This window comes from Manis pentadactyla, chromosome 2 (genome assembly GCF_030020395.1).
Source record: "Manis pentadactyla isolate mManPen7 chromosome 2, mManPen7.hap1, whole genome shotgun sequence".
In the NCBI taxonomy this organism is placed as follows: domain Eukaryota; kingdom Metazoa; phylum Chordata; class Mammalia; order Pholidota; family Manidae; genus Manis; species Manis pentadactyla.
In genome coordinates, this window is record NC_080020.1 from 85638755 (window position 1) to 85663680 (window position 24926).

Below are 24926 nucleotides of genomic sequence, written 5' to 3' on the forward strand. Positions count from 1 at the left end.
AGGAAGAGCCCACCCACCCAGTTGAGCTGGAGTTGACCTTACTGCTTTCTCCAGAAAATAAACCACTTTCTCTGTACCATCCCAGATTCTTCATTAAAAGATGATGTTGCCTTTCCCAACAATTGATAAGATGTTACAGGGCCTTCCCCAAGAGAGCACTGCATACTTGGTCAACTTCACACAGCCTCCTACTAAGAGAAAAATCAGATATATCAACTACTGTTGTCTTACAAGAAAGAGCCTAACACAAATGCCAAGGTTTGTGCGAGGTGGTGGTGTCATAACCACTCTGCCTCAGGAATCTAGTCAGGGAGAAAATGCAGTACAAATTAGCCACAAACAATACGAGTTAATAAATAACAAAAGTTTATGTCAAATAGGGATGAATTTGGGGGAGAAAATTATGTCTGTGGCTTCAGGAAGCCAAGGTCACAATCCCCAGTATTTAAATATTCAAAAAAATATATCTCTACTACTTTTAAGTACTTCTTTTATCTGTTAGGATGACTTAAGCTATAAAATAAAACCCATGTAAGACAACTCAAGTAAGTAAATGTATTTGCTCATATGGGAGGAAGTCTAGAATTAGGTGGACTTCAAGGTTGGTTGATGGAACAGCTCAGTGATGTCAAGTTAGACCCATTACTTTCGTTTCTGCACTCTGCTTGCCACAATTCAGCATTACCCTAAATGTGGTATCCATCAGGGTTACACTGTGGTTTCTAACAACAACGGGGGTGATATGTGTCTGTATTTCTGTCCAGTGAGAGGAAGAGGTGTCACATACCCCTTCCTTCCAGAACAGTGAGGATGATCTTCCCTGGAAGTGCCCAGAAAACCTCTCCTCTAATCTCATTTACTTCAACTGGATCATATACTGTTTCTGAAACAGTTATGGAGATTGAGATTAACCTAGCATGCACTAGTCATACCCATTCAAGTGAGCGCCTGTGTCTTCTGTAGCAACTGCTCTGTGTGGGGAGAAGCGCTGGCATTCCATTAAGAAGGAAAAAGAGGAATAAACACAATACATATGAAATTCACTTTGGAGAGCCCTGACCAGGCACCTTAAGTATAAGAGCAAAAGAACAACATAAAATAAATTTACTAAAAATCTAATAGAGAAGATAAAATAGAACAATAAAAAAATACTTGATGATTCAAAAGAAGGCAGGAAATGAGAAATATAAGAACAAAGAATAGACAGGACACGAATTAATTGCTATTTTAAAGAAACATACTTTAAATATAAGGATGCAGTTAGATTGAAAGTAAACAGATGGGGAAAGACACCCATCAAATATAAACCAAAAGGATGTTGGAGTGGCCATATTAATATTCATATGGAACTGCAGGGACCTTGAAGAGCCAAAACTTGAGGAAGAACAAAGATAGAATAGTAAAATTACCAGATATCAAAACTTAACCATAAAGCTACAGTGAAGATAGCTATTGACAAAACAAACAGACCAGTGAAACAGAATAAAGTCAAGAAGCAGATCTGGGCATATGCTGGCTACTTTACACAAAGACAACACTTGGTTCAGGGAAGAGAACCATGTTTTTTTCAACAAATGGTGCTGGGTCAACTGGATGCTGATGTGGAAAAAAATTAAAATTGAGCTCTCACATTTTATTAAAAAACTACCTGGAGATGGATTATAGGTCTAGACCTGATATGAAAGGCCAAATCATAAAGTTTTGAGAGGAAAATACAGAAGAAATCTTCACAATCTTTGAGTAGGCCAGGATTGCTCATCAGCACTCCATGGTTTCTAACTTTTTTTTTATTTTTTTCATTCTAATGACTAAAAATGATAGCTCATTTTCATTTTAATTTACAATTATTTAATCACAAACAAAGTTGAACACCTTTTCACATGCTTATAAGGCACTGGTATTTCTTTTTTTTAAGTGTTCATTTGTATTCTTTGCCCAATTTGCTATTAGGCTATTGTTCTTTTGCTTATTAATTTAAAAAATGCTTTATATACTAAGGAAATGTATATCCTAAGGAATATTTCTCATTTTTTAAAGACTTTATTTTTTAGGGCAGTTGTAGGTTCACGGTGGAACAGAGATTTCCCATATACTCCCTGCCCCCCACACAGGCATAGCCTCTTCCATTATCAACATCCCCCATCACAGTGGTCCATTTGTTACGACTGATGAACCTGCATTGACACATTATAATCACCCAAAGTCCAGAGTTTATATTAGAGTTCATCTTGGTGGTGTACATTCTATGGGTTTGGACAAATGTATAATGACACATATCTGCCTTATAGTTTTATACAGAGTATTTTCACTGCCCTAAAAATCCTCTGTGCTCTGCCTATTCATCCCATTTTCCCTCCTAATCCCTGGTAACCTCTGATCTTTTTACTGTCTCCATAGTTTTGACTTTTCTTGAATGTCATATAGCTGGAATCATATAGTATGCAGCCTTTTCAGACTGGCTTCTTTCACTTAGTAATATGCATTTAAGGTTCCTCCATGTCTTTTCATGGCTTGATAGTTCATTTCTTTTTAGTGCAGAATAAGATTCCATTGTCCAGATATGCCAGGTATTTATCTATTCACCTACTAAAGGACATTTTGGTAATTTTTGCAACCATGAATAGAGCTGCTATAAACATCTGGTTGCAATTTTATGTGGACTTAAGTTTCTAATTCCTTTGGGTAAATACCAAGGAACATGATAGCTAGATGGTAATGGTACATCTAGTTTTGGAAGAAACTGCCAAACTGTCTTCCATAGTTACCATTTTGCATTCCTACTGTCAATAAATGAGAGTTCCTGTAGCTCTACAGTTCTCATCAGCATTTGGTATTGTCAGCTTTCTTGCTTTTGGCCATTGTGATAGTGTGTGTGGCATCTCATTGTTTTAATTTTCATTTCCTTGATGACATATGATAAGGAACATCTTTTCATATGCTTATTTTCCATCTACATATCTTTTTTGGTGAAGTACAAAAAAGGTGTCAAGGTCCTTGGCCCATTTTTTAATCAGCTTGTTTGTTTTCTTATTGTTGGGTTTTAAAAGTTCCTTGTATATTTTAGATTACAGTCCTTTATCAGATATGTCTTTCATAAATATTTTCTTCCAGTCTGTGGCTTGTCTTTTCATTCTTTTGAAGGAATATTTTTTGGACTAAGGAATACTTTATTGCAGGTATTTTCCCCAGTGTATCAATTAGAAATCATTCTGTTGCCAGAGCTAGAACTCAGCTCATGTAAATAACAAAGGGCATAATTTAAAAATCCAATAAATAGTCACAAATTTAGATGAAACCTAATCCAGCAGCTGAAATGATGTCAACGAGGATCTCTTGTCTTTATTTCTCTTCCTTTTGCCTCCCACAGCATTGGCTTCATCCATTCAGTCCAGAAATTCCAGACCTCACGTCCCCACTCTATGCTTTCCTAGGACTGTCTTCTCTTTCCTTCTCTCACTCTTTCTCTCTGAATAGTCATGTGCCCATCCCTAATCCAATGAGTTTGGTCAAGGTAGAAGGATGTGCTGATTAGTTTAAGTCAATTAGGGCCCACCCCGACCCAAAGTTGAAAATGGGGAATAGAAAACTCCCCAAAAGAATATTAGCCTATAAAAATAACTTGGGAGAAAGGGGGTTATAGATGTCCATCATATAAAAGCAGAATGGTATAGCCAGAGTTCCTTGTTATTTTACCTAGTCATAAATATCTTTAAGGCCTGTACTTTTGGACTCAATTTAACAAATGGAATTCTGTATCTTGACAAAACCAGGTATTACTAATTGCAGATAATAGAGGAAAGAGTTACTATGCCAGCATAAAAGATGAAATGCTAAGCAGTAACTTAAAAATAAGTTGTAGATAAATTTGAGTGCTGAAACATTTACAATGAAATACTGTTTTATATTAAGAAACCACATAAGTTTCCTTGTAAGATTGCTTGTAAAAAGCCCTTTACTGAGATATCTGGCTTTCAGAGTTTTATATTGTTCCTGCAAAACACAGCTTTTAATCTCTGAAAACCTTGTATGCTGACTGGTAGTCATGGATAACTGTATTCACATGGAGATTTGTAATTCTAGAAGATATAAACTGCCATTCTTCTTTATTAAAAACAATAGCCTTAAAACTCTCTCTTCTTTTGTACATAAAGGTAAGTAAACAGATGACCTGTTGATTCATCTTAAACAAGGTGTTACAGGAAGTTTATTCCAGCAACCAATTTGTCATTTGGCTTTTGACTTTATGTTAAGTTTTTCAGAGCAGGCATATTTTATTTTTGCATGGTTAAATTCACCAGTTCCCTGGTGCTCCCAAAACAATGTCTCAACAAATCGCCCTTCTTTAAAGAAGCCAAAAATCCAGGTGTTTCCTTCCCTAGCCTCTCCTTTATCCAGCCTTCCCTCTCCCAACCTCCCCACCCCCCAACCTCCTTTGCAGTTATAGTGCAACTATGTGATGGAGGTTTAACCATTCAGATGGTCCTGCCACAGATGTTTAACTGGTAGCTATTGGCCTCAAGCAGTAAGAACAGTGGAGTCACAGCAGTGAGAGCAGTGACCACCCCAATATCCGGCTTCTGGGAGCAGCAGATGCTGTACCAAATGTGACAGCCACATCCTCACTGGCAAGATTCCACCTGTGGCCCTGCAGCTGCCTGGTCCCCTTGCTCCTGGCATTCCTCCGGCCTTCTTTTCAAGGCTTCCTGGTATTGCTGTAACCAATCGCTTTCAGTCAATTTCTTTTCTATTTAACCAGAATTGTTTTCTGATGCTAAGAATGTTGATAGTTATCAGGAAATAAGGAGAATATCCCTCTCCCAACCTCTGGGTCCCACTTTGCCACCTGAGGACTCGGAGTCCTTCATGAAAACAGGTCCATTAGTTCCAGTTATGTTTCCCATCGCCTGCCCTCTCCTCCTCTCTCTCTCTCTTTCTCCAGTGCTTGGATATGATTCCAGATTTGACAGGACCAGCTATGGGCCAGGTAGCAGACACATCCATCATACTCTTTCTGCATCCTTCACTGTCTCAACCTCTTTCACAAACCTTCCCTGAGAAAAACTTCCACCCCATACAACTCAGCTCCCACAGGTGACACCTGGGGCCACCCAGTCTGCTCTTTCATCCATCCCGCCCAGCCAAGTCTGACTGCCAAATGAGGGCACAACGTATGCCTAGCTTAGAACCTCCTAAATACCAAGAAGCTCATTACTTTGGGAAATAAATCGTCCTTTTCCTAAAGAGACCTTTCTAGGTTATCTTTAGCAGCTCTAAATTGTTCCTGCTGAGGCTGACACCTACTTCCCAAAGGTTCAGGCCCCGTCAATCCCCTTCTCCCTCCCCCTCTCTCTCCCTCCCTCTCTTCCAGAAGCACTGCTGAGAATGGGTGCACCGAAGAATGAAGCAAGATGGTGGATCCTTAGCTCAACCCTCCCTCAGGGTTCTCACTTCTCTCCAGTAAGTTCTGTAATCCAGAATAAGTCATGTGCATCACAGAGTCAAGGCCATTTCTTTTCTTGTAGGTGACAGAAGTCTCTTCTTTTTCTGCTGCAGAGGAAATGCCTTCAGATCTGAATCATAAAAAAGGTGATATTTTTACTTTTTTCAAAGATGAATAAATGGACTCTGCCAACCAGGTCATGTCCAAGGAATCCCCAGTAATATTACCTCTCTGTGTCAGCAGATGGCTTAAGGGCACCTAAAGTATCAGCAGGGCTTTCCTACATTCTGGCTCCTGGGAAGCTTTACCTGGAGGGCAGAGGATAAACTCTGAGTGACCAAGTTGATGGGGGTAAAATTGTTGCCTATGTTACCCATAGTCCCTCAGGGTTCCTGGGGACAAATTTCAGGCACAAGACCAGCTCAGTTACATCCACTACAGTCATGCAGTAGCCAACTTTCCATAAATGTCAATATGCATATATGGACATACACATCTGACATATATACACACATATATGAGTTTCATTATTGAGACATATTTTAATAATGTGATTGACATACACACAGTCTCCAATTAAAATATGCAGTTAAACTGTTTAAGATTTTTGCCCTCTAAGTTATAAATAGTCTAAGCCATTCACAAAATAATAGCCAGCAATAATCTTCATTCCTGCTAATAATGATGTTCCATCATCATGACCTGAGCAGATTTTTCACGGGCCACAGGACCTTGAGGGCCAAATTTTCTGCATCTCCAGGTGCCAGGGTCACACACTTATAATCCCTCTGTCAGAGATTTAGTCAGGACCTGGGAAGGATTATTCCAAACTGGGTCCTTTAAGAGGGAAAGGAGAGAGGGATCCAGAAGTGACAAGCCCACAGAAGAGTTCAGAAAGGCCTCCATCTCACCCGCTTTGAGTAGGCCTGAGTCTCCTTGCCACAGCATCCCCAAAGCACAGGCTGCCTCATGGCCTCAGGAAGGGCTCATTTTGGAGACCCCAGGGCTGTCCTGAGGTTTGGCTGCCTCAAGTTCTGGGAAGGGCTCACTTTCCAGCTCAGGAGGCCCCCACGTACCTGCCAGGTAACCATACACTTGGGAAAGCTGAGGCTCCTACTGGGTCTTGGGACTCACTTCCCAGCAACCTATGCACCAGACTTGTGTCCACTCACTGAGCAGGGCTTTGACATCATCACCCAGGGCTCATGGCAGTCCCATGGAATAGCAATTTGTAATAATTTTTAAACCCCAAAAATAGGCTAAATTCTTTATACTACACAGATTTAGATCCAGCCCTTTGAGTTTGTCCCAAATTATTCTAAAAGTCAAAATAATTGAAACTGAAAAGATTTGTTTCTACTACCACAGACACTTGCCAAAACACTCTCCAAGTATTTTTTTCAGTGATTCTCATTATATATTTGTATAAAGCCTTTAACAGCTACCAAAATGCTCCCACCCATGGCCTCATTTGATTCAATCTGGAGTGCCTCAGAGGTGGAAGAATTGCTGAGTATATCCACTTGACATTCAAGGAAACTGAGGCTCAAGGAGGTGTAAGACTGGCACAGCTAGTAAACAGTAAAGGAGCCAGGCCTCCCATTTGAGCCTACGCTCTGCTACATGCTCAAAATAGAAAGTGAGGACCACAGCTCGGCATTGTCCAGGCTGAAATACTAAGGCACAAAACCCCAGGAAGCCTATCTCATGAGGTCTACTCTTAATTACTACTATATCATCTTAATTACTACTATAAGATGCTGACTGTAAACAATTTTCTATCTACATTTTCCAGAAGGAAAGAGAGAGAGAGAACAAGAAAGATGATCAGAACTAAATTACATATGGATTCAGAGGCATTTCCTCTCAGCAGGGGGAGCAGGCAGCAGGCACAGTTTGCCCTGTGCAGCTGCCACCTGCTCTGGGCAAGGTGATATGCCATCAACATTGTTTATCAATTAGGATTTAATAAATCCAATAATATTTTAAAGGACCAGAGTCATTACTCAAGGGCCTACTGTGGAAAATTTATATACAATGAAGGATTAGTCCCTAATTTCTCTTTTATGCAAATGTTCCCTCTTTCAACAATTCTAAAGTACACTTTTGTTCCCATGTTAACCTCTCCAAAATCGGCACACATCTCTGAAAGCAGGATGCAGTCGATGTGTTATGCAGTAACTTGTCTGCCAGGTGGCAGTTATGATATAGTAATGTGACATCTTCCGTTGACACCTTTAGTCAGGATCAAGAAACCGACAACCTTCTTTAGATGTGATGAAATATATAATGGCTTGCTTGGAGCAAGATACAACTACAACAAGAGTTGATTTTAAATAGGGGCCAGATAATAACACTAAGATCTAGATTGTATTTTAATCTTAGTTTTAGAATTCAATAGTGACCCCACAAGAACCTTGGCACCCCACCCTTGTTCCCAGTTAGGGCAGAATCCCAGGTCCTCTCTTTCTCTCTACCTGTGACCTGGCTGTGTGGCCCTGGGTGTGCTACATGCCCTCCAGGACTTGTGAATAATAAGTCTTGTTTTTTCAAAGTTCCCTGATGGTTGTTGCTGAGGTGTGTTTGCAATCATAAGAACCACAAAGGCAGTCCAGCCGCACCGCTGGCTGGGGAAATGTCTGTGGGGCTTGCCGCAAGTAGCTGCACCAGGTGAGCACCCCAGGCATTCCTGGCTGGTAGCATCACCACCAGCAGGCTGAGACCACCACAAAGACAACTGTGTTATATTAAATAGCCCACACCATTATTTCCTGACCTGTGAGAGTACATGGCATACATACAAGTACACACTTGCTCTAGGCAAATAATCATTCCTTCTGCTCCACTCCAGCCTTCTGTCCATCTGTCCTCACTGCATATTTTATAAGCATACAAATCAGTAAGATTAAAATGTCCCGAAAAAGGCAGCCAATCTTCAAAGAAGCTAATGAGACATGACCTATTTCATGAATAGGTCAAAAGTGAAAAAAAAGGTGGTTCAAAAACAACTGGAAAAAAAAGGTGGTTCAAAACAACTAAAATGTCAACATGGTTTGAAAGAAGCCAATTAGCAATACAGATATAAAGATGCTATGCTTGTGATAACCTTGATTAATAAAACAATGAAGCGTATTAGGAAAAATTTAATAAATATTCTGGTGTTGAAAGCTTATCTTTGATGAGTTGGAAAAGCAAAGAAAAATAATCCTGAACCATTTCCCAGTTGAGAAAAACGTTGTTTATCCTTCTTTGCTAGGGTTGGAGCCAACAACTGTGGTGATTTGGATTAGCTCTTAGTATTTCTAGCCATTTGGGTATTTAAATCAATGTTGCATTTCTGGAAACAGGCTATGCCACCACAGACAGCAGGAATGAAGGAACGAAGTGTGTCCATACACAAGTCACAAGTCTTCTTTCATCACTTGGACCAGTGGCCTTTAGTCAGAAATAGGCAAAACAAAGTCAGTAACCTAGCAGGACATCAACACCCCACAGAGGTCTGACTGATACTTTTTGGTCCTCCTCTCTGGTTTCCCAGGGTTCAGCTGTCCCCTAAGTTACCAGGCTTGGAGCCACTTAGCCCTTCCTGTTAAGCATGTCAGTGACACTTAGAAAAAAATGCACTATAGAAGCTGAAGAGTGAAACAATGACAGAGGGAGCTAGTATGGATAAGAGGCTTATGCAATTCTTGAGATTTTTAAATCTAGAAACCTATTTTGGACTTTAAAGTTCACATGTTCATTTATCCATTCACTTTAAAAATTCATATACTCTACAAACAGTTATATATAGGATTCATGTCATAGAGAAAATAATTGGAGCTTTAGAATCAATCAAATGGATTCAACTATTGACTTTGACAGTCTTTTTCTGAGCCTGTTATTATTATTTCATTAGCCACGGAGATAATAAAGACATGCTTTGTTCTAATTCCATTTTTTGATGACAGGTATGTTTTAAAGTCTAATTCCACTTTAATGATTAGGGTTTGCATTATTAGCCTTTTGAGCACCCTTTAGGGCTGTTGTACTAAATAAGCAATGACTTCTTAAAACTAGCTTCCTTTCTTTGCCACTCAAAACCTCATTATCCTTTAGAGAAGTAATTCCCAAATGAACCACATGGGGTGCACAAGAGGATCCCATGAAGTCAGGGAAGAAAATATAACAACCTTTATTTTTTATATATAGTACATTTAATTTTGTCCTTCTTAAATTTCAATTTTGGACAATGTCTTACAATATTATTGGACTAGTACAGGTGTATATTTATAAATAAATATTCATATTTTGTGAGGGAATACTTATTTTATTTCATTTACTGAAGGGATATACAATAACAAAAGTTTGGAGTCCTCTACTCCACAAGAGTGTCAATAATTCTAGCTGTGTTTCAGAATCACTAAGGGAGCTTTCTAAAAAAGTTCATTATATCCCAATCCCATCCCTGACTCCAGGAACCACAAACTTCAGAAGCAAAGCATGGAATACATGAATTTTTAAAAACACCCTCTGGTGATTCTGATGAAAACCCCCCCTGCTAAAAATCACAATGTTGTCCAGACTGTAAGTTCACTGAGGGTAGGCTCTATCTGTCTTGTTCACCAGCATGTCTTCAAAGCTTAGCACGGTGCCTGACACACCTATTCCATAAATATTTGCCAAAGGAATGAATGATAAACAAGTGAACCACAATCCAGATACTGCCACTGTTGACTCCCCCAGTCTTTGTTTCCATGCTTAATGTTTTTATCACTTGTTTTACACATATGAGGACCCATCATACATTAAACTTTTAGATGTCTAATTCTATTTAAATGATTAGTTTGCATTAGTTGTTTTTTTTTATCACTTTTAGTAAACAGCTGTTTAAAATTTAATACTTAAGGTAACTGAAGTGTTTTGAGTATTTTTTAGCATTCAGCGTCTTCTGTTACAAATTACGCTACATAAAAATATCTTTCCACATTTCTATATATCCAATTACATGCACAATATAGAGTATTGGAAGTGGGATTTTTAAATCAAAGAGTAAAAACATTCTCAAAGGCTGCAGCTACTGAGGGAGGGACAAATTAATATTGAACCCAGGAGCAGGAGACTGGCTTAAGGAGCAAGGGCTCTCAGTGTTTGGTGTGCCCACAGGTGAGCCCCTTCAGGACAGCTTTGTGGGAGGCGGAATGATTTGGAGTGTCCCGTTGAGCTGTAGCCTGTTTCTACCACTTATGGGCTATGACTTGTGGATTCTTTAAGCCAAAGTTTCTTCACCAATAATGTGAATATTCTTAGTGAGTTGGCAGGCCTGTTGATCCTGAAGTACTACCAGGTGATAAATAAAATAATTTCTATGCTTGATATAGTTCCAAAGGGACAAAAACCTTAGAGTTTAGGAGTGGTTTCTATGAAAAGACGTCCTCCTATTTCTCTTCTATTGAACTGTACTGTTTACCCACAAGGGGGTTTAAATGCCAATTCTTTTTGTGGGCACCCAAGAAAGCCCACAGCTAGAGACTCAGGGCTCTGAAGAAGGTTCAGAGATATTTACGAACACTGACCAGTGGGTTGCCTTAGGAGTGAATCTCATTGTTTGCAAAAGGCACTGCGGCTGATCTCTGACAAAAATGATCTGAAGCAGTCTGAGCACTCTGTTGTTCTCTTCATGCCACACCAGGAAAACCAGTCAGGCAAGTTCTGATTGTGTCAAGCCTCTGTAAAGGGAAGCAGCTCCCCTCTCCTGTTCTGCAAGAACTGTTCCACCAAGCAAATGTCCTTTGGAATGCCAGGTTGGAACCCAGCACCAGAGTCTGCATCTGAGGTTCTCAAACTTGGGTGTATAAGAATGACCTGAGGAGCCCAGATAATATGCAGGTTTCTTCTCCACCTGCTAGAGATTCAGATTCTGTAGGTCTGTGGTAGGGCCCAGGAATCTGCATTTCCCTCAGTGATTTTGACACAGGTAGTCTGAAAACCAGGCTTGGGGAAACACTGGCATAGAGGACATAGCCCTGGACAGGCCTGGGCTTGAGGTGGGATGGTTCCACTTACATCAGCATAAACCTCAGAAGCCATTTCACCTCATTGGCCCTGTTTCTTTATTTTTAAGCTTGGTATTCACAATGAGGGGAGCAATACTTATTCATGTCTGGTTGCCCAGAAGATTGAATTAAAAACTGTAAACAGGAAAAGCAGTGCTATAACTCAGAGAATACATTTAAGGTCCTATAATTTTGGCTCCTGCCTTTAAAACTGAAAAAAAATGGGACAACACCTGGCTAATTAACATGGGCCCCTAAAACGAAGACTTGGTCTTCATATTTGTGTTTTGTTCTGACAGAGCAATGCTGGCCTCCCACCAGGCAGTCTCTCTGGATTTTCTGCATGGCACTCCTTGTGCTTGGAGTCACGGCTGCTGTGATGGGTCTTGGGATCACCTTTGGGATGCCTATAAAACCTGCAAGTATGCCTCTCCTCTAGGAGAAAGATCTAATGATTCATTCAACAAACAGGAGTATATTTATCCCTCATCTATTTCCAAAATGGGTGAGTCTCCTGATAAAAGTGGTTTAGTGGTTGGTACATGGCATGTCCATCTTTATTTCATTCTTTTCAGCAGTCTTTTGAGGTGGCTGCTGTTATTACCATCATGAACTGAGACTCAGTGAGATTAGGTGATTTGCCCAAGTTCATACAGCTAGTAAATTGACAAGCCAGCATTCCAATCCAGGTATACACAGGACATGATTTTTACCTTCAAGGAGTTTCTGCTATAATTAGGGAGACCAGGGAAATAATGGTAAGCAATACAGAAGAGCATATAATTCAGCATTAAATTAGATTGGGTGGGATGTTCAATATTGTTAGTAATTTGAGAAAAATAAATCACAACTACAATCCATGTGGTCATGGATTAAGGGATATAAACTATGGTATTATCTGCTTCTTAATTATCAACCTAGGCTCAACTACAAAATTTTCAAGATGCAAAATGCACCTTCGCCAAGCCCTCACCAACTCTAAGCCAGATATCTAAAACATTTCCAGACTGTTTACCACTCCATAAACCAAACTGGAATTTTCTGGATACACATTATTTAAGGTATAAATCTCAACTTCAATTCATTTTTTATGGTACTTAAAATTTTTTTTTTCTAAATAGCATATTATTTTGACAAACTCCCACTCATTTTTGAGTGAGTAGATTCATTGCATTTAGATCTCAACTTAACTCACAGTGTTCCCTTGAGGCTCGTGTAACAAGTTATCTTTGTTCCCATTTCTAGCTAAGAAAATAATGGAGGGAGCTAAATAGAACCAATCTGTGGCAAACCTGAAACCAGTACCCAGGCTTGTTGACACCATCCCAGTCACCTTTGATTCCTTCTCAAGGAGGATTGAGTCCACACTTGTTTGCCCAAAAGTCAGTGGTATTGTAAGAAATGTAAGCCACATAGCCTAGAGTTTTGGGAAGGGGGACGAAAAGAAAGAAAAAGAGAATAAATAATGGGGAAAAGAACAATGGCAAAAAACAGAAGGGGAAGGAGGAAGCATATCATTATAGGCAGATTATTACATTATGAAAGTTTGATGCTCATGGTTATGGCATACACCAACTTCCTGTACTTGTCCTATGAATCTTCCAGATTTGCCACATCAACAATGCAAAACAGCTCCACAGCAGTTTGGCTTCTTGTGTGAGGACCTCACTACTTGCTTGCCACCCTCCCTGCTTTGTGATGGCAAGTTGGACTGCAGTCATGGTGAAGATGAATCTGCTACTTACTGTGGTGAGATGGACAAATAATAAAAATTAAGGAATAGTCACCAACAACTACTAAAATTCAGAATTATAATTAAAACATTATTATGCATTAATACTTTGTATTAGAAATAATGACTTTGTCTAATATAGGCCAACTGCCCAGCAGTCTCCCACAAAACTTGATATTCAAGTGTCCCAACCAGAAGACTTGGACATATGTGGACAAGGTGTGTGACACAAGAAATGACTGTGGCGATTGTTCAGATGAATCAGGTAAAAATGAAAATATTTAAGTCATGTTTAAATGGGTTCTTAAGAGTGGCTACCCTTAATTTCAATTATGTAAGTTAACTCACACTTAGAAACCTTCCTAAGGATATTTACATCTATGATTATGCAATTCTATCATTTCCAGTAGTTTGCATATTTAAAGTAGGTGAGTTCTCTAGCTAAGAAAATAAAGCCTATTTGCAAAAATTGCCAAAGGAAATACTATAGGTGGACAGTTCGTGCCTGCTATTACATTCCTTTTGGAATTCTTCAGAAAGTTTGGTAGAGATCAAAGAATGCTTTGGCTCTCAAAGATTTTTTTATTTCACCTTTGGCATTTGCTCGCTCCTCCTCAGCGCCTCCCCCATCTCCATGCTCTCTATGGGGCTTGAACTCTGTGCAGCACCCCCGATCACTTTAAAATATGGCAAGGCTGGCTTATTCTAAAACCATGGCGGCAGATACAACTCCAGTAACTCATGGGCCCAAATGAGTATGTAAAAGACTTATCAGGCATACAGTACACTAAATAGATCATTTCCTGCCTTTTGTTTGGCCATCACAGAAGGTCAAAATAGAAATGCTTCCTAGGAGCTGCAACAGTGTGTTGACAACACAAGGCTAAAAGTATAGACAGATCCTTTTCTTCTTGCTATCAGTCAATTCGCAAATACTGATGCTCTTCCCTGCTTATTTAACATACAGACTCATATTGGCCCTTCTTTGTTTATGTAGTATGTCAGTATGTTTATTTTCAGGCTGAGGAGAGAGGTGTAGTACTCAACTTTGGCTTTTCAAAGTACAAATTCTTTCACCCAAATAGGTTGAATCTTTAATAAACATCTGCAATTTTCCCCTTGGGCAGTTTTCACCAGTATTTTTAAGATCCAAAGGGCTATTTTTTCCCCCAATAGCATCTTTTCCAGTCCACCTTGACATTTGAAGAGCTACAGTTTTAAAAATAAACAAAATTGTCCAGTTTTACAGTGCCCAGAGTGTTCAGGCTGGCGCTGTGATACTGTCTCCTTTGCTGACTGTGCCTGCATTCCCAGAACTCGCTGCAAAAATGGCATTCAAGACTGTGCTGATTGGAGTGATGAAAACTTATGTGAATAGAAGACATTCCTCATCATTGTTTTGGAAATCTAAGAACTGTCACTAGTTATCTTAAGACTCCTCTCCAAAAAAACTGACATATCTTATTAGCGAGACAGTGGGCAGGGAGGGGTTGGCTACTAAATCGTGAACCCAGTATTATGTAACGGAGAAAAAAATGATTAGCAGAAATCAAAGCCAAACTTCAGTGACCTTCTAAACAAGCGCATTTTTAAACTTGCTTCCAAGTTTTAGAATTTCTGCCCTGTATAGAGTGGGGATGACACATGTGTACTCTGGTTTGATTACTTCAACAAGAGTATTAATCCTAAGAGTTCTGAGATCAAAATCAATGTCTATCTTCACTACTGCAGCCCTGGTTCAGATCCAGCTGAAAGCTAGTTTGGCTCAGGGCTAGTCTTAAAAGTGGTGGACAACAATCAGCAATTAGTGACAATAGCCAAAAGAGCAACCAGATCAGAATCATCTATCCCTCTCCTGCCTGCCAGGGCCAGAAATTCTTTTCAGTGATTAGTGAGGTCAAAAGAGCAGGCTTGGGTTTGAATCTCATCCTGCCATTTAAGGGGCACGTGGCCTAACACATGCAGTTTCACCTCTTGATGGTTTCCTTATCTGTACAATGTGGCTTTTAGGGAACAATAATAATCAGTGAGATGACATTAAAAAAGTGGTAGAATGCTTAAATATAATAGCCACAGGAATTGTGGACGATTACAAATTGTAAAGTTTTGGTACATTTTATAACTGTTAAAAAAGTTATCTGCTATCCCACTCTGGGGGAGGATTACACTCCCCCAGTCCTCATGGCCATCAGACTTAACTGTGTACGTGACTAGGTCTGGCTGATGAAAGTGCAGCACTTCCAGCTAAGTCTGAAGGGCCAGCTGGTTGTTGGTCATCTTTCTTCCATCCTGAGACTGGCAATGTTCCGACTAGAGGCTGCTCTGGGAGTAAAGTGGAGTCCTGCCACAGGCAAACCACAAGTGTGACAAACCTTTGTAGCAAGTACGATTTTTCGTCTTTTGCAACTGTAGCATAACCCTGCCTATCTGATATTGAAGGTGTAATTTTAAAAAAAAACTCTTATTAATCCATAGCCATCAACACACACCAGATTTAAATAATGGACCAAATAAATGTTTTTAGGGTAGTTGTTAAAAAAGTCTCTGAGAACAAGCAAAACAAGATTGACTTTAGCTAGCACATTACAAGAAGCAAGTTGGCCTGGGATAGATCTAGTATGGACATAGACTGCCCTTCCCTGTAGTCCCATTCCTATATAGATCTAGCACAAACAACTGCCATGATATTCATATAGTGGCATTTTTCACATGTTCAAGTCAGCTGCCACTGGCACCCCAATCTCAGGATAAGTGGAGGAAACCTCTTATCGTGCTACTCAAAAGAAGCTTGGCCAGCAGACCTGTGCCATCAGCCCCACCAGGGAGCTTATCAGAAATGCAAACTCAAGCCCCCCTCCAATCCTCTGCCCTCCTTCAGCCATTCCACTTTCGTGATCAGATGACATTTACTCTGCAACAGCTTTAAGAGCCAGCACATGGCCCATGTTCTCACTCCGCCAGGAAGCTATCGTCCCATCAGTCTAGAACCTACAGAGGGATGTAGCACAGCCCAAGCTGATCCACAATATTCTGGAAACATGTAATTTGGTACACCGAGACCTTGTTACTGTATCAGTATGCTTTCACAGGACTGATACACATTCTTTGAAGAAATGCAATGTTAAGATGTGCAAATACTGTTCATGCATTTCATTTTTGGTAGTTGATAGTGACTTTCAGATATAGCTATAGTACCTTCAAAAGGTACTTGCAAATTGGCATGGAAATTGAAAAGAAAAACTTATTGTCCCAAGTAGAAACTAATAATTTTCTTCCACAATTGGCCTTGGTACAGAGTATACATAATTAGTTCTCATTTGTAAATTTTTTTAAGTTGCTTCAACTTAATTGCTAGTACTTTAAATTGCTTTAAAAAGCAGCCCTATACAGAGCTTTCTGGGGTGATGAAATTCTTCAGTATCCTGATTATGGTAGTAACTACATGTGTTACATGTTGAAAGTCTTACAAATATATACATGTCAGTCTTCCTGTATATTAACTTAAAAAAGAAAAACCTAAAAAAAAAAAAGCCCTGTCATTTAAAAGTGACATTCCTATTACAAACACTACTCTTTTTCAGGTGTCTTAAAGCATATCCTATATAGAAGGGAGTTAAGTATTAACTACTTTTCATTTTTTTCAAGTAACCTCAGATTATATCTACAAAATGGAACTATTAGACTCTACCTTCACAGATTGATGATTAAGTAAAAGAAAATTAAGTGCAGTAATACTTGTAAGGCATTCAGTATATGTTTACAACATAGATAGTATTAAAAGAAAAAACCCCTTGCTCACCCACTAAGGAATATTCTTATAAGTACACCTATTACATAAACCACAGAAGCCCTGAGGACTGAAGTTTTCAAACATGAGAACTTTATACCACCTTTGTTATCTTCTACTGCTATTTTAAGTCTAATTCCATCAAAGATTATCAGCCACATTACATGCCATAATGAGCTTTCTGTGTACATATCAGTGTCAATGAAATAAAAAATAAAACCATATACTAGGCAAAGAACTTTTATTAACCTTTGTTTCAAACTTTATTCCCAGGCTTCTTCAGCTTAATTAGCTGCAAATGAATTATGTGTAAGCAAAAACTGAAAAGAGCTGCAGTGTCCAGGGCTTGGGCTTAAAAATATTAGAGATCTACAGATTTTCTCAGATCCATGAACAAAATTTTAAAAAGCAGTCATAATATAAAATAGCAGCTCCCAGAAACTTCTTCAAGTTTTATCTTTTTCAGAAGTTAACTCAATTCAGTTTGCTTCATTCTTGGAAGCCTCATCAAAATTTTCCACAAGATCTAGAAGAAAAAAAAAAGGCAGACTCAGAAAAAAGCCAACTCTACAAGTAATCAACAGATCTTAAAAAGAGACAGGGAAATGCTCTCAAAGTATATCCTACAGTTAATTCAGGATAAAAATGTAAACGCTTTATTTTCAATGAGACCACTACCTATTTTGCACATTCTGAAGTGCATGTTTTGGCATGTAATTAAAACAAGAAAAAATGAAATTCATCAACTTGCTGATAACAATACTATACTTAAATGTATGTATATACCCTCCCCATTCCTGTCCCACTCTAAGAATTAAAATTAGGCAATGTAATATATTAGTCAACATTGGGGACAGACCCAAAGGACACCACTACAAAGAATTTGAAGTTTTCCTGGATTCCTAAGGACACCTGTCTATGCCAAGTGGAAATATCTGAGTCTAGTGATTCCACTGCCAGTTTGTTTTACTAGGAAATAAATTATCCACTAACAGCTAAGACAGAAAAATGCCTCTGATTGCAACATATTTTTCTGCTGATTTTAGGGTGGTTATATCCCAAGATACCTCAGCTTCTCCATGTCTTCTCATAAACTTATGGATCTCAATGTAGGAAACAAGGATCATTTGTAATATGCAAGCAGTCAGTACATTTATGCCACAACTTACATTCTTATTCAATATTTAAATTTAGATATCCACATTTTCTTAGGATCCCGAACAGAAAAAAGCCAAGTGTACAAACCTAACTCCCAACTAAATAACACTGCATTATCTTTCCTCATTCTGAGATTCATGTACCCCTTTCCTCCAATACCCCCTCACCCAAAGTAGTCTTTCCTATACTATATTTTTAGTTTTCCCTTGCTATGATTCTCGAGTTAAGTAGTCTTTCCTATACAATATTTTAAATTTTTCCTTGCTATGATTCTCAAGTTTAACTGCAAGTGAAGGTCCACACCTGGAACTTCATCATCATCATCCTCTCCCGTAGCAAGTGGTGCTTTTCCATCCACAGCTGTGAAAGGGAAATACAAATATTATTCACACATTTGTCTAAGTCTTCAAAAAAACAACTAAAAGAACATACAAAAAGTCAAGTGTTACAACTTACATTCATGATAAGAGTGACACTTGGGATTTCATGAATAGTACTAGCAATAATGTGATGTTCTGATGTCTGCAAATGCGGTAAATACTAGTAACAGCCAATAAACCAAATTCCATACTCATCCTTTCAATCCATGTGACCCACCACAGGCCCTGAAGCAGTATGTAAACAACAGGGAGGGACTTGCCCAGGTACAGGTAAACCCACATAACAAATTATGATAGGACTTATTTTGAAAGGCAAATGAAGAGGCTGTTTTCTCAAATACTGTTTCGTGCTAGGCATAAGGGAGATGCTCACAAAACGTTTAGTGAAATGAAAATAAAATGATTAAAAAATAAGAAGTATATTTCAGTGGTTAAACATCCACTTTCTTTCCTTTTATTACCAAGAAAGTGAACAACACTTGAGAATTGAGACCTCAAAGTACTAGCTCTGTATGATTTTCCATGGCATACTTCAAGTCTGCTTCTGCTCTGAAAGCCTAAGAGTTTCTAGAACCTTTGCCTCTTGGCATGACTGTGTATCTCTCTATATAATATATATATATTATATATCTATATTAACTCAAGCAGAGTTGAGTGAATGCCTAGAAAAACATGACCAAATAATGGGCCATAAAAGAAGCCTGACTTGCTTCTATATTCCCATTCTTCAAAATTTTAATCAGAAGGCCTCAGCACACAGGGCTATATCCCGACATACACTTTTTCAATTATATGATTTTTCTGCCCTGAACAAAATCCTTGCCATATTGTAATTAAAAACACCACAAAAGCGGCAGCCAATTCTTAAAGATTTATAGTACTACTTGTGGATACAACTGAAGAAATTTGGTAATTTATACTATAACCAAATCTAAACTATAATTAAAAAGGCCCAAAATTAACATTTTCAACATAAAGGTAAAAATGTTAAAGTCTCTAATCTAAGTAAAGCAAGAAGGCTAACAGAAAACAGTCCACTGAAATCAGGTACAATGATCACAGCATACCAGATATACTACTGAACACATGATATTCCTTTCTACTTTGCACACTGAGATCTTAGGAATCTGATAAAAAAAATCAGTAACCCTGGGCAAAACCACTACAAGGAAACTCACATTGTTTGGGCAGAGCTTCAGCCAGTCTCCTTAAACTAGTCAGACTGTCTGCACCAAGCTGGTTTAAGATGCTGGGTAGCATTTCTGTCAGCTGCTTTGTCTCAGCATGGCCTGTAATGGTGAAAGTGTTCGCTGCCAGAGATGCCTGAACTTTAGGATTGTTGAAGTGGATCACTGTTCCTTGGTTTGTGAACATATTCACCTATAAAGAAAAAAATTGTTTTAATCAGCAGTGCCCCACTAAAATCCCTTTAAAACCAAACATTTTATTAAGCAAAAGCTGAAATCTAGCTAACTAGTCTAGCATTTCACTGTGAAGCACAGGTAAAATTTTGCCTAGAATGGAAAGTGCTACCTATCATTTTCAGACTTAGTACTATCTTCCTGATATTAAAAGAGTAGAAACCTATTTTAGAAGGATATGAAATTCTCTGTTGGAAGCAGAGTAAAAAAAAAAAAATCATTTACTGCATGAACATTAGAACTTTTTTCAGCCAAATTTTATTTTATAAAGAAATAAAATTTGTACTTAATACTATTGAGATGTATACTTAAAACTGGTTAAGGAGGTAAATTTTATATGTGTATTTTACCACAATGAAAAAATTGAGAAAAACTTCCCTCCTGAATTTGTTGTGAGAATTAAATAAATATTGCATGTAATGGTCAAAAAAAAAAATATATATATATATATATAACTTGTTTCATTTTGCTCTTTCTTTCCCCTTCCCAATAAAATGCATTTGAAATGAGAAAAAAAAAAAAAAAAAAAAAGAAATAAAATTTGACATTTACCTCTTCAATGCCAGAGATATTGTTTACCCCTAACTTCTTTAAAGAGAACTGAAGTTTTTTATCATCTGCTGTAGCTGTTCTGTGAACCACCTTCTTCTTTCGGCGAGCAGTTCCCTAAATGGGAGAGAAAAGGAAAGAAAACAGCACATCTTTATATTATAATAACAGACATTTTCAAATGGAAACAGTTTCTAATACCTTTCTGAACTTTTGGATCTATTTAAGAAAATTACATAACCACAAACTTTTATGCAAGTTAGGGCAATGACCGAAGCCAGAAGAGGGAACAGAAGGAATTGCCTACTAATTCTTATTAATTTCTAAGTTTCTAGTTTTGTCAGATAAATAAAGGAATGATCTCTCCAAGTCCTACTTTTTACATTACCTGCTTTAGAACTGATCAAAGAGGTGGCATGTGTCAACCTAAATCAAGCCTCATTTAGACATTCTATGTCTAGAGATTAACCTTCTGTTCTTCAAGAAAAATCAGCACCCATTAATATTCACAGGCCAAGATGGTATATGACACAAATGAGTGGGTATACAGACTTCTATAGCACCCGAGTAAAACCTGAAAGTTATCACCTTGACCTGCAGGGCCCCTACATGACCTGCCTGGGTTACTATGCCTTTCTCAACATTTTCTAATCACACGCATATACTCACCTCAGTCAAATAAACTTCCTTGCTGCTGAATTAGGCCACATCAGGAGCCTCTGCACTTACTGTTCTTCTCTTCCCTTAGCACTTGCATGGCTCCCTCCCTCACTACAAACATTTCTGATCTTGTGTCACCCTGTCAGAGTGGCCTTTCCTACCCTCCCAGTGTAAAATAACAACTCCCACACTCATCATTTTCTATCTCTTCAGGTTTACTTTTCTTCGTAACACTCACTACTATGAATATATTTTGTTGTCTGTCTACCCTCGCTAGAATGGAAGCTCCTGGAGGGTTTCTATTCTGTTTACTGCTATAAACAGCATCAAGAACAGTCTCTCCCCCTCACTGAAGGCAATCAATAACTTGACTGAATACAGGCTTCAGAACATATGTGATCTTGTGTACATATATGCCAAGTTTCCAATCTCCTCTTCTCAAATATATCCTATAAACTCTTAAAGCTGGGCAACTGTCATGCCTATTTTCTACTTAACACTCTTTAATAATAACACTCTTTCAGACTCTCTCATACAGAGTAAGCTCTTTATGTAACTCACCTACCTCACTGTCCCTCAACCTCCATACTGATTCAGATTCATCCTTTAAAAATCCTGTTCAGGTCATTGTCTCTTTTGTGACTTCCCTGAACTCTGTAATTACCTTTCCCCCATCCCAGCCAAATCATTTCCATCTCTATATTTAGAAAATGCTTCTACTGCAGTATGTACTGAGATGAAGTTTTTTTAAGAAGATGCCTTATCTCCCTTACTAGTGTTAAGGCCCCCCTAGAGACTTTAAACTTAAATTTTATATTCTCAGGATCCAGCATAATAAGGGTTTAAATAAATCATAGGTTAACTGAAGAAGTATCAATAACTACAAAAAATACTGAATAGGAAACCCCCAATAAACCTTTAAGAATAAAAATCACCTTGAACTGGTCATTATAGATACCTGATTTCCAGAGAATCCTTTCTAAAAGACTCTCTAAAGAACTACTGTAAGAGTACAGAAACAAAACCAGCACACCTTCTGTAGGTTCTGCACACTTCACATTATGTGGGGTTCAAGTTAATACTAATGCTCTGATCAGACACTGAAATAAAGGGCTTTCATAACATTTACCTGAAAGTACCTAACATGGATTTCTCTAAGGCAAAATTAACTCACCTCATTTCACATTTCATACTAAGTAGGTTTCTTAAAAGGTGAAGGAAATGTTTCCAAATTACAGTAACAAAAAAGTTTCTATTAATAACTAAGCAATTAAAAAATCCTAGATAATTTCCACTTTCTCTTAAACCTAGAATGATGTCTCTCACAAGTTAAAAACTAATGATCAGAGTAACAACAAAAAGATGGCACATAAGCACATTATTCAAATCATTCCTTCTGAAACCTGCAAAAAAAGGAATGATGATTTAAATACAGCTACAGAAGAGCATCGAAACACTGACCCTCAAAGAATATGAGTTCTAGGACGAGAAGGCCACACCTAGCTTATCACAATTGCTAAAAAGGATAAGAAATACCTACTGTTATTCATGGATAGTTATAGATCTTGAAGACTACTAGCTTCAGGGGGAAAAAAGGATCAGGATACATTCACTGCTGGCAAAGTCCAGTAATTTAACGTAAGTATATCTTATTTAAGTCTAAGTGCAACCTTTGGCTATTTCGCAGTAAAGTCTCTTCAAGGTAAATGCTTAAAGTTAGGAAAAATTAACAGGTAATAAACTTGTACTACGGAAGCTTTACAAGTTTTACCAAGTAAAGGCATGCTGTGTTCCACCGGCTACCACACCTTGTTAAATACTAGGAATGTGCTAACACAATGCAAAATACAACTAGGTAAACCTTTGTCTAGAGTGGCCTTCTGATTTAAGTACATAGTACGCGGAGAACAATCTATAAACTTACCAAGTACAAAAAAGAATCTCCTTGAAGGGGATCAGTATCCACCAGGAAAAAACAATTAACCGAAAACCTGTCATTTAGAAACCTACCAATCAATCACTCTCATTCCCTCAGTTTAAGCATAAATACAATGTCAAAACAGAAAGATACCTGCTTAGGTAGTATTTTCAAATTCATAGTTACTGCTCTTAAATTTCAAAATGTACCTCTAAAGAAACAATCTTCAAATATCCTAGAAAATAAACAACTTACAAGAGTTACAAATGTATAGCTATTAAGTATAAGTTATTCAGAACCTTAAAATATAACCTATAGTTCTAAAGATAGGTGAAACTTAAATTCATAGTTAGCTTAGTTATTTAAAACGAACAACAACAGCAACAAAAAAACAAGCCCTGACTGTATACAAGTTAAACCAAAGCAAAGAAAGCACATGGGGTATGATGGCCACAATGATGGTCTAACTAAAAAGATACAATTTCCTACTAATTAAATTAGGCAACATTTTGTTCTACACGGTTCTACACGGCCATCGAGTATGATGACCACAATGATGGTCTAACTAAAAAGATACAATTTCCTACTAATTAAATTAGGCAACATTCTGTTCTACACGGTTACACTTAAAAGATATTTACATAAAAGCAATGTTTGTCGTTTTAGTACTTTTTATCTAGATTCACTTTTTTCTTTAATAAACAACACGTCTCACTGAAACGCTCTATTGTGTATCTAATTTAACTCTCGCCTTTCCCTCCCCCAAATTTCCTAGCTCTATGAAATGCCCTCTACCGACTAAGTGACAAGCCAAAGATACTACAAAAAAAAAAAAAACTCTAAAACTTACTTTCCCACCAATGCGCACTTGTGCCTGCAGTTTGGCGAGTTTCTCCTGGTTCATGATAGTTTCTTTCATCTAAAAAAACAAGAAACCCTCAGCGAGGAAAAGTCTAGTTCACCCTAGCATTCCACGCTAGTTACTTCCCAAGACGGCAAGAGGAGTAAGTATCCTACAAAGGCCGAGGCCTGGATCCCAAATCCACCCCGCAAGGCTCCCCGTTTGTCTCAAGGGAGCCCAAAAAGCACCCGCCCTCCACAACTCCCCCCACCCCAGCCCCGGAAAAGGGCTCTCGCCCACGCCTGGCCAGCACCCCCACCCCGGCCCTGGCCCGGCCTCGGCCTAGCCAGGGCCTGCCCGGCCCGGCCCAGCCACTCTCCGCAGGCCTCGCGGTACCTGAGGCTCCTGTCCTCGGGTTCCGCAGCGAGGTGGAGGAAGAGACGGCGTCGCCTCGCCCCCAGGGCAGCCGCCCCTGGCTCGACCTCGCCCCCGAGAATCGGCCAGAGTGGGTGCGCCTGTCCGTCGCATCGCCTTCCTCCTCAGCCCTGTCCCTCCCTGTCTCGCTCCTTCCGGGCACTTCCCGCCCCCGTTCCCGTCCTCCTCCCTCGCCGGCGTCCAGAGCCTTTTTGTACCTTGTTGGAGCGGAAATGGGACCGCGCGGGGGACTAGGGTTCGCGCACAGTGGGTCTCGGGCGGACCTGCTGAGATTAGGAGCACACACGCGGGGACGCAAGATGGCAGCTAGAGGGGTGCCGGAAGTGACGCAACGCCACTTCTTCCAAAACTCAGGAAACGGACTTCTCCGCGGGCTCAGCACCTCCCTGCGCAGGCGCGGCCTGAGGCCAGGGCGTTTGTGACTGTTCCTCTGCCCGACTTTCCTCCAGCAGCGCAGGCCGGATGGGGGTTGCAGGAGACGCTCGGGTCCGGAGGCACCGGGAGTAGCCTTGAGAGAGGACATAGAGAGGAGAGCACGGTTCTTTACCCGCTTAGGGTTGAGTAAGTCGG

The 24926-nt window shown here is 39.2% G+C and overlaps 2 protein-coding genes and 1 long non-coding RNA gene across 6 annotated transcripts in view; 1 reads left to right on the forward strand and 2 right to left on the reverse strand.

The window, feature by feature from the left end:
* The window catches only part of ANKRA2 (ankyrin repeat family A member 2), a 37136-nt gene extending 22255 nt beyond the window's left edge, over window positions 1-14881 (forward strand). The window contains exons 11-15 of one of the 3 annotated variants that reach the window (XR_005024878.2): window positions 5523-5586; window positions 11775-11980; window positions 13081-13224; window positions 13350-13472; window positions 14449-14881. The gene's annotated coding sequence lies outside the window, so the exon portion shown is untranslated. The remainder of the gene's footprint in view (window positions 1-5522; window positions 5587-11774; window positions 11981-13080; window positions 13225-13349; window positions 13473-14448) is intronic. The other 2 variants (XR_005024880.2, XR_005024879.2) reach the window with 2 other exon arrangements.
* Window positions 23-13148, reverse strand: LOC118912709 (uncharacterized). Its single transcript, XR_005024881.2, has 3 exons — window positions 13011-13148; window positions 12809-12892; window positions 23-191 (listed from the first exon to the last, which is right to left on the reverse strand). It is a non-coding gene; the product is annotated as an uncharacterized LOC118912709 (long non-coding RNA).
* Window positions 14882-17218: 2337 nt separating the features above from the next.
* BTF3 (basic transcription factor 3) lies at window positions 17219-24687 on the reverse strand. 2 transcript variants are annotated; one of them, XM_036886099.2, is made up of 6 exons: window positions 24554-24687; window positions 23931-23999; window positions 20506-20619; window positions 19711-19912; window positions 18456-18512; window positions 17219-17520 (listed from the first exon to the last, which is right to left on the reverse strand). In XM_036886099.2, exons 2-6 carry the CDS (start codon window positions 23997-23999, stop codon window positions 17474-17476), a joined length of 489 nt encoding a protein of 162 aa, XP_036741994.1. In that variant the 5' UTR covers window positions 24554-24687; the 3' UTR covers window positions 17219-17473. The 2 variants fall into 2 exon arrangements, with proteins under 2 accessions (XP_036741994.1, XP_057350358.1); XM_057494375.1 differs by lacking the exon at window positions 24554-24687 and adding an exon at window positions 24318-24546.
* Window positions 24688-24926: the final 239 nt, after the last annotated feature.

Coding starts and splice junctions, on each gene's coding strand:
- BTF3 (XM_057494375.1), bottom strand. CDS start 24,449: ATGCGACGGACAGGCGCACCCACTCTGGCCGATTCTCGGGGGCGAGGT. Junction 24,000..24,317: donor CCCGAGGACAGGAGCCTCAG/GTACCGCGAGGC, acceptor TTGTTTTTTTAG/ATGAAAGAAACTATCATGAA. Junction 17,521..18,455: donor TGATGATGATGAAGTTCCAG/GTGTGGACCTTC, acceptor TTTTTCTTCTAG/ATCTTGTGGAAAATTTTGAT.